Here is a 12,405-nt window from a genome sequence, read left to right as displayed (position 1 = left end):
CGTAAAATATATTAAATGCATTTTACCTATTTATCAATGCATACTAATACATCGGCAAGGTTAATGCCTTACCGATGTATTATTTAACTAGCATTCGAATAAAGTGGTATAATATGAGTCATATCAATCCAAATATGCCTTTAAAGTTCATAAGACTACGTAGGCAGAAGTCATCGACTCAGATGTCTCTAAAAGGAGAGATGACAAAAGTCGGCTATAAAATGATCTAATTATGGAAATGACAATCTCGGGTGTCATTTAGGCAACTCTACTAATGTATTATCCCAAAAAAATATGAAAAAAAAATTTTGAGTTCGGATTTTTTTAAAATAAAGTGCTCTAAACTCGAAATCTAGTCATTATTTTCAAAAGTTTGTTTACAGATAAACGAAGCGATCATGTACAATTAATATTAGTAAGAAATAAGTACAAATAAACTCCAAACGCAGCAATTATAGCCAGATACTTAGGCAAAGCTGATTTATTTTCACTTTTTCAAAAAAAAATTTTTTTTGTTTCCTTATGTGCTTTATTTTTTTTCATATTTTTAGGGATAGTACATTAGTAGAGCAACCTTCCCTAGCAGTTTGATTCACCCATTCTGGGACACCCTGTATAGAGTGTTAGATTATTATCATCATCATCATCATTTCAGCCACAGGACGTCCACTGCTGAACATAGGCCTCCCCCAATGATTTCCATACTGCCCGGTTGGTAGCGGCCTGCATCCAGCGCCTTCCTGCTACCTTTATCAGGTCGTCGTTAGATTATACTTCGCACTAATATTACCAAACATATTAATCATCATAATTAAGACATTTAGTCTCCACTGCAGGAGCACGGCCCTCTCTAATTTACCAGAGGCAAACCGAGGGCAATGGGCAGGGCATATAGTTCGCAGAACTGACGGCCGATAAGGCAGCAAGGTTCTGGAGTGGAGGCCACGTATCGGAAAACGTACACCCGCAATGTGGACCCACAACCTCATAAAGGTAGTAGGAAGGTTTCAAGGCGAAAGTGAATAGGCACTTACAGGGCAGATATGTACCATCCTAGACTGCATCTCACTTAACACCAGGTGCGATTGCGGTCAAATACCTGCCTTGTCTAGCATAAAAAAAAGGTGCTGGATGCAGGCCGCTACCAACCGGGCGATATGGAAATCACTGGGGGAGGCCTATGTTCAGCAGTGGACGTCCTGTGACTGAAATGATGATGAAATCGAGGATTTGGCCTAAAACCTCCAAGCTGGCCAGATGGGTTGGGGAGGCCTGATGTTCGCATAATCATCCTTGTCCTTTAGTCGCCTTTACTTTATCCAGTTCTAACACCTCCTATTAATGGAGTTCATTGTAAGTAGGTAAGTAAGTACACATAGTAATTTAATACGTGTACGTACGTCACATTACGTAGGCTTTAGAATGCTATAACTTTATTGGGTTTGAATGAAAGTGCCAATCTGTGACGTCAAAGTATTTTTTATATTCAATTGACTGGGCTACTATTGATTTTAAAGACTTGTGTTTTGTAGTAAGGTCAAATGTATTAACAAGTAGGTATATGTAATTGATATTAATACAGCGTAGTAGAGTTTAGAAGTCTTGTAGATATAGATAGAGAACGTCACAATGGAGAAGTCTTATCGCTAGAGAGAGATCTCGCTAAGTAAACCTTAAGAAAGATAGTTGATTGGAAACAAACTGAAAGGTGGCAAAGAAGTCAAAAAACGATACAGTAGTTAAAAACCAAATAATATACCTATTACCTACTCTACAATATTTTTTTATATGACTCTGTAAAAAGCCATGACTCATACACTTATCAATGCCTAAGTTAAGGTTTTGGGCCTTGAAAGCTGAAGCTTCAGTACCTAATTTAAACAAAGAATAATAAGGGATATTTAATTTTCATGTTTTATTTAACCCTATGGAGGATGAAAAGGTGTAGCAAAGTTTTGATGGAACATTTTTGTTTGTTGCTGATCATGTTTATTTTAAGATTGGTCTCACAAATCAACCCTTCTAATTCATCATCTCATCATCACCGAGGAGAGTTGTAACAGAGATGAGTGGTCACAAAGCCAATGTGTTATTTGACACCACCAATTGATCAATTGACTTACTCTTTAAAACTGTCAAAACGAGACTCTTCCATAGACTTTGTATGGCAATACAAGCCTGTGACGTCTCTACTTTGTCTTTACTATATTTTTCAGTAACTATGCAACCAAAATTATCAATTTACAGGTAATTTTAAATTAATTATTAAGTTTTTAAAACCATAATGAAGTGTCTTATTAATAAATAATTAAGTTGTGATTTCAAATTATTGGGGAATGGTGTCAAATAGTCTATTTCACTACACCTAGATAGTTAAGGCTTGGTATTTCTGCTAAAGTAGGTATTTCGCGCTGTCAAAATCTGCGCGCGCAATACTTCGCCGAAGACAGCGCGCCAAAGAGCTCTCGCGGCTACACAGTATAGAAATACGCAGTTTAGAAATACGCAGTTGGTTAGGTTAGGTTGACTTCCTTCCGTTCAAGCGTCACACTCACAGCACTTTCTAATACAAATCATATCCAAGTGATACAAATTAAAACAACTTTCAAATTTTTTGGGAATATATTTTAGAATCGAATAAATATATAATATAACTGCCAAAGTAAACACGGTTCAAAGAGGCGTGGCGTCACCCGACCTTCCGGAAGTTCCGCGCCGGCTAAAATAATTTCAAGATTACGTCACCCGACCTATCGGTAGATCCTCGGGAGCTTGAGCGATTGGAAAAACATTTTATGATCAGTTACTCGTAGTAGCGATTATTTAGAGCTTGGATAATAAATTATAGTTGTTGCAATTCACAAAGCTTTGCATGTAGTTAATTACATTAATCAGTACACGCATCAATTTTGTTCAGTCTTTTTGTTTATTAATAAATAAAAATATCATACTAAAATTGCAAACATATTTGTTTGTATTGGTCTGGGTGTTTTTTTCCATAATTTATGTATAACGTATGTACGGGGCTCTGTATCGAAAGTCACTTTGAGCAATGAGCATCACACACGGTTACCTGGAGTGCATTACCGCAGCAAAATTTTTATAAATGTTGTGCTTTAGAGAGTCGAGAGTATAGCAGATAATTAGTCCATCGTGAGCAGAAATTTGTCCACTAATAGCAAAATTCGTTCAAATTATAGTTTTAAAGTTATTAGGAAAACACAGATTTTGCTGGGGTAACGTTTCAAACATTACCCTGGCAAATTTTTTTTCGAAAGTCGTTCTATCCCGGAACCAAATACATGGATAGATAGCTCTTGTTGCGTAGTAATTTGTCCACGAATAGCAAATTTGTTCGTGTTCCGGTTCTCAAGTTATTTAGAATTTTGCTGGGGTAATGTTTTGTGATGTCCCAGATCTCGTAAATGGCTCAACGCAGAAGTTTGAAAAAAATACCAATGATAGACCTTGATATGCCCAAATTAGTTCAAACATTAGTCATTGATTTGAACGATAAACACCAGTGTAATTAAAAGATTTCAGAAAATCAGATAAAACGGATTTGTGAGTAAACCAGTACTCTTACAATCGAATAAAAAAGTGTAGCATATACCCTTGGTACACCTTTATAACCACAGTAAATATAAATGATGTGGCTTTGCGCAAAAGAGAGATTTCAAGAAATCTAATTTATTTTAACAGTCTTACTTTCGTGGCCGAATACGCGATTCCCTTATAACAAGGGAACATGGCATACAATGGACAAATTAAAATGTTCCTTAAATAAGCTATCCTGTTAATTTCAGCTTTATATTACGACTTATAAGAAAGTTATCGAACTGCAAAAAATATCAGGAATTCTTCTATAAGCCGACCAAATTATAAAGGTTACAAAAAAGCGACCGTTCCATACATAAGGCTTGCCATCTTAAATGAACGGTATAATATCGAGGTTTCGTCAGTACAGTTGCGAACAAAGGTGTTTGTGTAGTGTACCTAGTTGAGTTGAGAGGTCAGATTATTGAAATAATAAAACGAACATTTTATTTTTTAAATACATTTTAAAAATAATTTACATTACAGATAACAATGAGAGGATGACATTGCAAGGTGGTGCCAGTCCAGTCTTAAATCCGTTGATATATGCTGTATCTGCCATGTTGCACTTTAGACTTTTATTACAGACCCCAGACAGTATTTTTGGAAAACTTTTACGCATGGTGGAGGAAGGGACGCTCTAGAGACTCAAGTCTAGAAGGAGTCACATGAACTCCAAGTTTTAAATCCGTTGACATCTGCTGCATCTGCCATCTTTTTGGCTAGAAGATTCTTCTATCTTGCAGCTTAGACCTTTAGCTACAGACCTTAGACAGTATTTTTGAAACATTCTTACGCATGGTGGAGGAAGGGACGCTCTAGAGCAGGGGTTCTTAACCGGTGGTCCGCGGACCACTGGTGGTCCCTGGAGGCATTCCAAGTGGTCCACGATGTGCACTTGCACACCTTGGTCAAAACCACTTTTAACTGATTTTTGCAGTCAAACTGGTTTTGACCGATTATGAGGTGGTCCCTGACAAGACAGAAATTTGGTAAAATGGTCCCTCATGACTTAAAGGTTAAGAACCACTGCTCTAGAGACTCAAAACTACAAGGATACACATGAACTCCAGTTTTAAATCCGTTGATATCTGCTGCATCTGCCATGTTTTTGGGTATAAGATTCTTCTATCTTACGGCTTAGACCTTTAGCTACAGACCTTAGACAGTATTTTTGTGAAAATTCTTACGCATGGTGGAGGAAGGGACGCTCTAGACACTCAAGTCTACAAGGAGTCACATCAACTCCAGTTTTAAATCCGTTGACATCTGCTGCATCTGCCATCTTTTTGGCTAGAAGATTCTTCTATGTTGCAGCTTTGACCTTTAGCTACAGACCTTAGACAGTATTTTTGAAACATTCTTACGCATGGTGGAGGAAGGGACGCTCTAGACACTCAAGTCTACAAGGAGTCACATCAAGTCCAGTTTTAAATCCGTTGACATCTGCTGCATCTGCCATCTTTTTGGCTAGAAGATTCTTCTATCTTACAGCTTAGACCTTTAGCTACAGACCTTAGACAGTATTTTTTATTATTTATTTGTGTCAGTGTGCTCTTCTAAAGAGTGTAAGACGATTGTATGTAGGTACTATTAAAATGTAATTTTAACTCATTGGTTTTGTCTCATATTTGAGGAATGTACTATGTATCATGAGAAGAGTCTTCGTTTAAAAGGATGCGAACGATTTAAATTTCAATAGGTAGACAAAATTGATAATTCTTAATTATCAAAAATTTAAGCTTTCTCCAGTAACACTGATCTGGGGGCACGGCAGTGCCCCCACCAAGTCGAGCAAAAAAGCGGCACGGCCGTACCATCCTTTTCTCGAAGCAATTCAGGCCATTTTCGACCGCCTGTAACTTCGTTGTGGATAAAACTAGAAGGCTGAATTTTCATTAGCTATGCAGGCATTGTAAAGACACGGTATATTTAAAATTTCATTCAATTTGAACCAGTAGTTTAAGAATTATAACGGGTCAAAGTTACTTAATTTTGTCACTCACTGACTCACTGACTCACTGACTCACTGATTCACTGACTGACTCACCGATCATCAAAATTCTAAGGCACTTCTAGCAGACCTAGAAGCTTCAAATTTGGAATATAAGTAGTGTTTGGTGTATGAATCAAGGAAAAACTAAAATATTTGGGGGCACGGTAGTGCAACCGCCAAGTCGAGTAAAATTTTTCAATTTCGGTCCAGTTTTCTAGATACATAACTGCTGTCTACAAAATACAAAAAGAAATGAGATCCCATCAAAAACAATACTTGTCAAAAAAACCAAGTCTCGCAACTCAGTTGTTCTACGGTAAAAAGTTGTGAGATCCATGTAATACCAAGTCCAGGCCAGGAAATCTTTAACGTTTTACATAAATATATTGACTTGGCCATCGCATGAAAACACGTGTAAATTAAATTATTTAGTGCGATGGCCAAGTCAATAATTTATGTAAAACGTTAAAGATTTCCTGGCCTGGACTTGGTATTACATGGATCTCACAACTTTTTACCGTAGAACAACTGAGTTGCGAGACTTGGTTTTTTTGACAAGTATTGTTTTTGATGGGATATTATTATACTGTGACTCATCAAAGTCATCATTGTCAAAAATATTGACAAATCGCGAACTGTCACGGCCAAAAAACTGACACGCGTCCGTCCTCCGTAAGCGCCACCGCGCGACTGATTGAGATTGTCCAAGCCGTCATGGACGATTTTTTCCACATTTTTTAACATAGTAACTAAATAAGACGCAATATAAAAATTTCATCCGTTAAAAGCCCTCAAGTTATTTCTGAACTTTAGTTTAGTAAAAGATTTAGAATCTCAAATCGCTTATTTTAAAAATAAAACCATAAATAGAAAACGAATAGAGGTAACTTTGGGAATTTATTCTATCGAGTCAACTTCATCAAATCGTGTTTCCATCCGTTAATAGCCCTAGAAAATATCCTCAACTATGCCCAATAAAAATCTTAGCCTTTAATTTTACTGTTTAGTACCTCAAAAATGAAAAATGAAAACCTCATTTTCGCCATTTTCTCTGCTACCCGGCCTTAACGAGCTGACAGTTTCACGCAAACTGTAGAGTGTCGAAAAAGCAAGGAATTCGCGAAGTTTCTAGTTCGACAAACAGTTTTAGGTTCAGAAAAATTGACTTTGTTACAACCCAGCTGTTACAACTCTCTTCTGTCTCCTCTATCGCTAGTGTCTGATTCGAGCCTTACGGGACTATTCCTACCTCTCGTTCCCACCACTGCAACTCCTGTGTAGCCAGAAATCTACAGCTTGACCGCCATAAAAACCGAACCAATGAAGGTCAAGTTTGTCCCTGGGAAAGTTAAACTGTCATTGGAAATTAATCAGAAGAACATAGGAGTTCGAAATTAAGATTCGACTTCCCTCCATTGCAAAGCGGATGACAGGTGACAAACAAAGGTTTAATAACCTTTAAGAAAAGATATTGATGATGATGATTGGCCTTACCCTCGAATTCACAAACATTAGTATGAGGTCTCACAGTGCGCGTGGTCCCACAGGTTGACACACGAACCAATCACAGAGCTCTATTCAATACTGTGCGTTCGATTGGCTGCTTCACTTAAGCAAGCATCGTTTGTGAATACGGGTGACTGTACTATCGTCTGTCCTTTACGCAATACAAACTATGTAGGTACAATACAAATATGAAATTGTCGTAATGAGCTAAACATTATTTCATTAGCGACGTAAATGACCCAATCGTCAATTTAATTTAATTCATTATAGCAATTTTCTTTATTTATCTTTGATTGTTTATAAAACTCGTTAAGAACAATACATTTGGTGTCAGTGTGATGTGTTGTTTGCAAGATGTCCAATTTATATTGATTTTTTGCTATATTTATATTTACTGACTCCTATTTAATAGGTAGCATTAAATTGAAAAATATTAATTATTAGAAAGAGAATACACATTTTTCTTAAAAAACATTGTATTCAATTAAAATAATTTTTTAGGCTTCTCTTTTACAATTATACTCGTATTATGTTATGTTACATGTATCTATTTTCTTAAAAGATGAAGAATGTATATCGGTAAATCATAGGAGTGTATAAAATTTTAAATTTTGACTTACATTATTTATTTTAACTTAGACACGCGAGATATATTTTTTGTATTTTTTATTTTTTTATTGTTATTGTATGTTCTCTGTAGCTTTGCTTTACAACTGAATAAATAAATATAAAAAAGTGACTCTATTATATAATTATAATAAGATATAGTATGTTCAACAGAGGACAATACCAGAACCTAACGTATAATATTGTAACCAATTTAGTGACATTGCACAAAATGTAACAAACAACAAACCACTTGTTTTTGTTGTAACTTACGACGCTATTATCACATCCGGCCATTTAGGCGAAAAGTTACTACATTTTAAAACTATGAAGTAACCTGACTGCATTATGTTGCAAATTGATAATGTTTAAGAAACAAATTATTTGGCATACTTTTGCTTCGCTGGCGATTTTGTTTGTTTGTGTTTCAGTGGGACAAAGAATTTAAGCTCATACAAAAAACACTTAAATCACTAACGCCCGTATTCACAAACGATGCTTGCTTAAGTGAAGCAGCAAATCGAACGCACAGTGTTGAATAGAGCTCTGTGATTGGTTCGTGTGTCACCCTGTGCGTCCACGCACACTGTGAGACCTCATAGTAATGTTCGTGAATACGGGCGTAACTGTAACGTTTGGGTATATTTTTAGTGTCAGGATGTCACATTAATCAAAGTCGTAATAATTTGAATCTTAAAATATTATACCAAAGAATGAGTAGGTAAATACATTAGATTATATTATATAAATAGGTACTCGTATAGCCGATGAATGTTAACTGTTTATTTAATTCTATTTATTTTTCTCGTAAACTTTTAACTTGTTTTAATTGACGACAAATCTTTAAAAGTGCGTAACTCTATCATACTGTGGTTGTTTATGTATTTTGTTATGTAAACGACTGTAACCTGTATGTGTACTTATTGAATAAATAAAATACCCTAAAGAATTTTGGAAAGATCTAGTAGTGCTACAAGACAGATTTATTTATTTATAGGTACAACTACGGATCAATAATTTTCGCAGAATATGACAGGTATTTTTTGTGTTATTTGTTGTGAGCTTTTCTTAAGCCGGACCACAACGCAAAGCAATAATATTTATTATCACTTAATACATAGGTACACGTTCAGTAACTAACTGTAACAGTTATATTAATTCATCATGAATCATGCTTTCCAAACGGTATCTCTTCGCTCAGTTTTATAAGTGAAACTTTGCATAACTATTAATTAGTATTATACTTAATTATGATAGTTTGTAGCATTGTTGAATGTCGATGAGAAAATGTTTATTCACTAATCACCTCTTTTACTAATCACACAATTAATAAAGTGTTAGAATTAGTGTTAAATTAAATGCGGGTGACAAAACTTCCGCACTGATTATAATGATGTTAAGTTATTATTAAAATACAGGATGATTTAGACACTTAGGCTGAGTTGCACCACCTAACTTTCACCGTAACTTTGACGATAACCGGTGCTTTTTGTATGGATTTTGACAGATTTTTGAAGTTTGTCAAAGTTAAAGTAAAATGGTGCAACCCACCCATATTCTATCGTGGAGATTGTATTTAACAATTTGTTTTGATATTACTGTTTTTGATCCTAACATAAACAAATTTTTCATTGTTTTTGGACCTTAAGACATGCGAATGAGGTTCAAAATATGGTGGGATCTATATTCCCACTTGTTTATAAGGGATTAAAATACTTAAAAGCCATGACTGCGTTACGCTAAACTATACAAAATGAACATCTGTAGGTATAAAACCCCATGTAAAATGGTTAAGTTTTATTCACAGGTTAATAAGGAAAAAGCTTGGTTTATTAACCATAACGTTGGCAAAAAAAAATTCTTTTTTGTGCTAATGGTACAAAATTATAAATAGTACCTATTTAGTACCTACCTATAATCGAAGAATAACAAATAGATATACTAAGTATTCTTGATACAAATTGGATGATTTACGACCATCAAAGCAGGATATAATATTAAGGTGGTTATTCACTAGACGCTCGACGCTACATTCACGTTTCAGCCGTGTTTCAACCGTTCCAGTGGCTGGCTCTGTTGTAAACTGTTGCTATATCTGTTTATTTATTATTGTCACAGTTCAAACTGGATCAGTAGTCGCACTACCAACAAAACATTCAATTTAAATTCAGAACAATTTCAGGGCAGTTGCATATTTTCTAAAAAATAGAGCAAGGCGAGAGTGAATAGGCACTTACAGGCCAGATATAATGTAGTTATCATCCTAGACTGCATCTCACTTAGCATCAGCTGCAATTGTCAAATACCTAACTTGTTCTGCATAAAAAAAAAAGCTTGCTCTACCATCTTTTAGTTTCTCACACTTAAAAGCTCTAAATTCATTGTCAGCCGTATCATTTCATATTGGTTCTTGCAATTTTATTGTCATTTACGAAAAGAAAGTTGTCCTAGCTTTGACCTTCAGCTTTTTCTTTCTGTTAATTCATTAAATTTAATAAAAAAGTAGTTCAGCCACTTATATAACGATTATATGAATAAAACTACATTTTAAGTGATTATTATAAAAATACCCGTTATATTAAACCCAGATGTAAAGAAAGTTCTACAAATTATCGTTTGTATCTAAATCTCTCACCAAACGAAAAATACTGGTAATAATAATGTACAATTCTTAAAAATTTCCTGTCGCATGTAAACTTACTGACACACATTTCTATTATAATTATTATTTATCATCGTCATCTAGAGTCGTTTAATTAGTATCAAAATTGAAATAATTTGTAAGAGATAGCGATTTCTAGTTCGTTCCATCCGCTGAAAGTAAGATATTGACAATTAGTAATATTACTTAGTTGCGTTGCGCGCACGCATCATTTAGAAATGTATTGAGGATTCACATAATTATTAAATTACAATACTAAGTAATAAATGTTATTTATGCATCCGTATTGCGTTGTTTATATAATAATGAAGTAATAATTTCAGCTGTGAAGAGTTATTCTGAATGATGAATATGCAATTATTGCTGTTTTGCGCGAGCAAATTTTATATAGTTCTAATTACCTATATTATAAAACATTTCGGGGGATTTATAATACATATTGCCGAGGATAAAATGTAGCATTTGTCAACAATGTAGCCATTTGTGTAAAAAAACATTTTCTAAATGGATGGATGGAATTCTTCGTTAGGTATTAATATTTATTTACAAACAATTTTTAATTATTTATTTATTATGTTATAGTCGATTGATTTGTAGCATTATGTCATGTATTTTCATTGAAATCGCTTTGATATATTTTTATTTTGCTAACGAAGACTTTATTTGTGTAACGAAATAATATTTCGTTACTTTTTGTAGGTAAATCATTTCAATATGTCTTTTTACTTGGCATTCGATAAATTTATACACAGTCTAATTTTACTTGATTGGTTATTTATCAAATACATAAATCTAAGCAACGTCTTCCCTCTTTCCTTACATAATAATATTTAACACTTCCCTGTTGCAATTTAATTAAAAAATAACACGGATAATTTAATTAGCACCTTTTTAATCACTATGAAAGATTTCAGTTTGCTATCAAACTTGTCAATTATAAAAGAGGGTAGGTACTCACGGTAAAGTGGTCGGTGGTTCCACCTGCACCGCCTTCACAGCCGTCCCAGCAGACAGCACCTTGAAGGCTTCATCCTCTTCCTTCTCCCTCCCACTCACTTCCAACCCCAAACTATTCACTCTAGGCGAGTCCACTACACTACTCCTTGACGACAGATCAAAATACCGATCCTGCGCGTGTATTAACTGAGTTACAGTAAACGCCGGGGTGTTATCGATCGTAGGCCCGAATAGATCGTCGTCGTTCCGATTGAAGAACCGATCGTCTTCTATATCCTTCGAGGGCGATGCGTCTACGCCGCGCGCTTTGATCGTAACGTCTAAATTGTTGAAGCGTAGTCGCTCGGTAGCGAACGCGTACGGCGTGTTAGCCAACTCCTCCTCGACACTGTTGTAGCGGCTGCGAAAGAGCGACTGCCCCTCCAAGTCGTATTTCCCTCCGAAGAGGTCGTATTGCCCGAAGCGGTTGTTGATTGAGTCGAACTTGGGGTCCGTGAGGTCGGGCTTCTCCTTCGCTTCGGGACTCGAGGTGGGACTCATGTTGATGTGTAATATCCCGTGTTCGTCCTTGAATTTCAGTTTCAAAGCCATTTTTTGGTTCCTGAAACAAATAAGGCATGGTTAGTAAAAGTACATTGTCGTGCGTAAGCGCATTTTTAATTTTCCAGTGAAGGAACATACTTTGGGAGCTTACGGGTAGGTACATATTTACTTTAAAAAGAAATGAACGCGTTGTTGTATTTGTTGAGGAAAATACAATTACTACACAAAAAAATATATAAATTATTCCATTGCTTGGTGTCTTGTCTCATAAAATTCCCAATATAAAAATCAAGAAGCCTTAATTTCGCCTTGAATTTTTGGTCAGGTTAACATGTCTCTATTTAATTTATTGATAATAACACGTTATTGTATAATTAACTTACCTAAGTGAAGCGCATTTTTCGTTGTATGAAGTCATCAATATCAATATCTATGTACCCAAATCTGTGCCCAAATACACACTACTGTTGCGTTATATTAACCTCTATTTTGTTAGAGGCCTACGATGTACCTACTACAATATCTATTGTAACTAATC

The 12,405-nt window shown here is 35.3% G+C and overlaps 1 protein-coding gene across 1 annotated transcript in view; it reads right to left on the bottom strand.

The window, feature by feature from the left end:
* The window catches only part of LOC135084448 (protein stum-like), a 75,165-nt gene extending 63,248 nt beyond the window's left edge, over positions 1-11,917 (bottom strand). The window contains exon 1 of the mRNA XM_063979231.1: positions 11,326-11,917. Coding sequence (XP_063835301.1) covers positions 11,326-11,915 — 590 coding nt within the window. The 5' untranslated portion in view covers positions 11,916-11,917. The remainder of the gene's footprint in view (positions 1-11,325) is intronic.
* Positions 11,918-12,405: the final 488 nt, after the last annotated feature.

Source organism: Ostrinia nubilalis, chromosome 26 (assembly GCF_963855985.1).
Source record: "Ostrinia nubilalis chromosome 26, ilOstNubi1.1, whole genome shotgun sequence".
Classification (NCBI taxonomy): domain Eukaryota; kingdom Metazoa; phylum Arthropoda; class Insecta; order Lepidoptera; family Crambidae; genus Ostrinia; species Ostrinia nubilalis.
The sequence above is the reverse complement of the archived record's forward strand: the minus strand, read 5'-3'. Positions and strand labels throughout refer to the sequence as shown.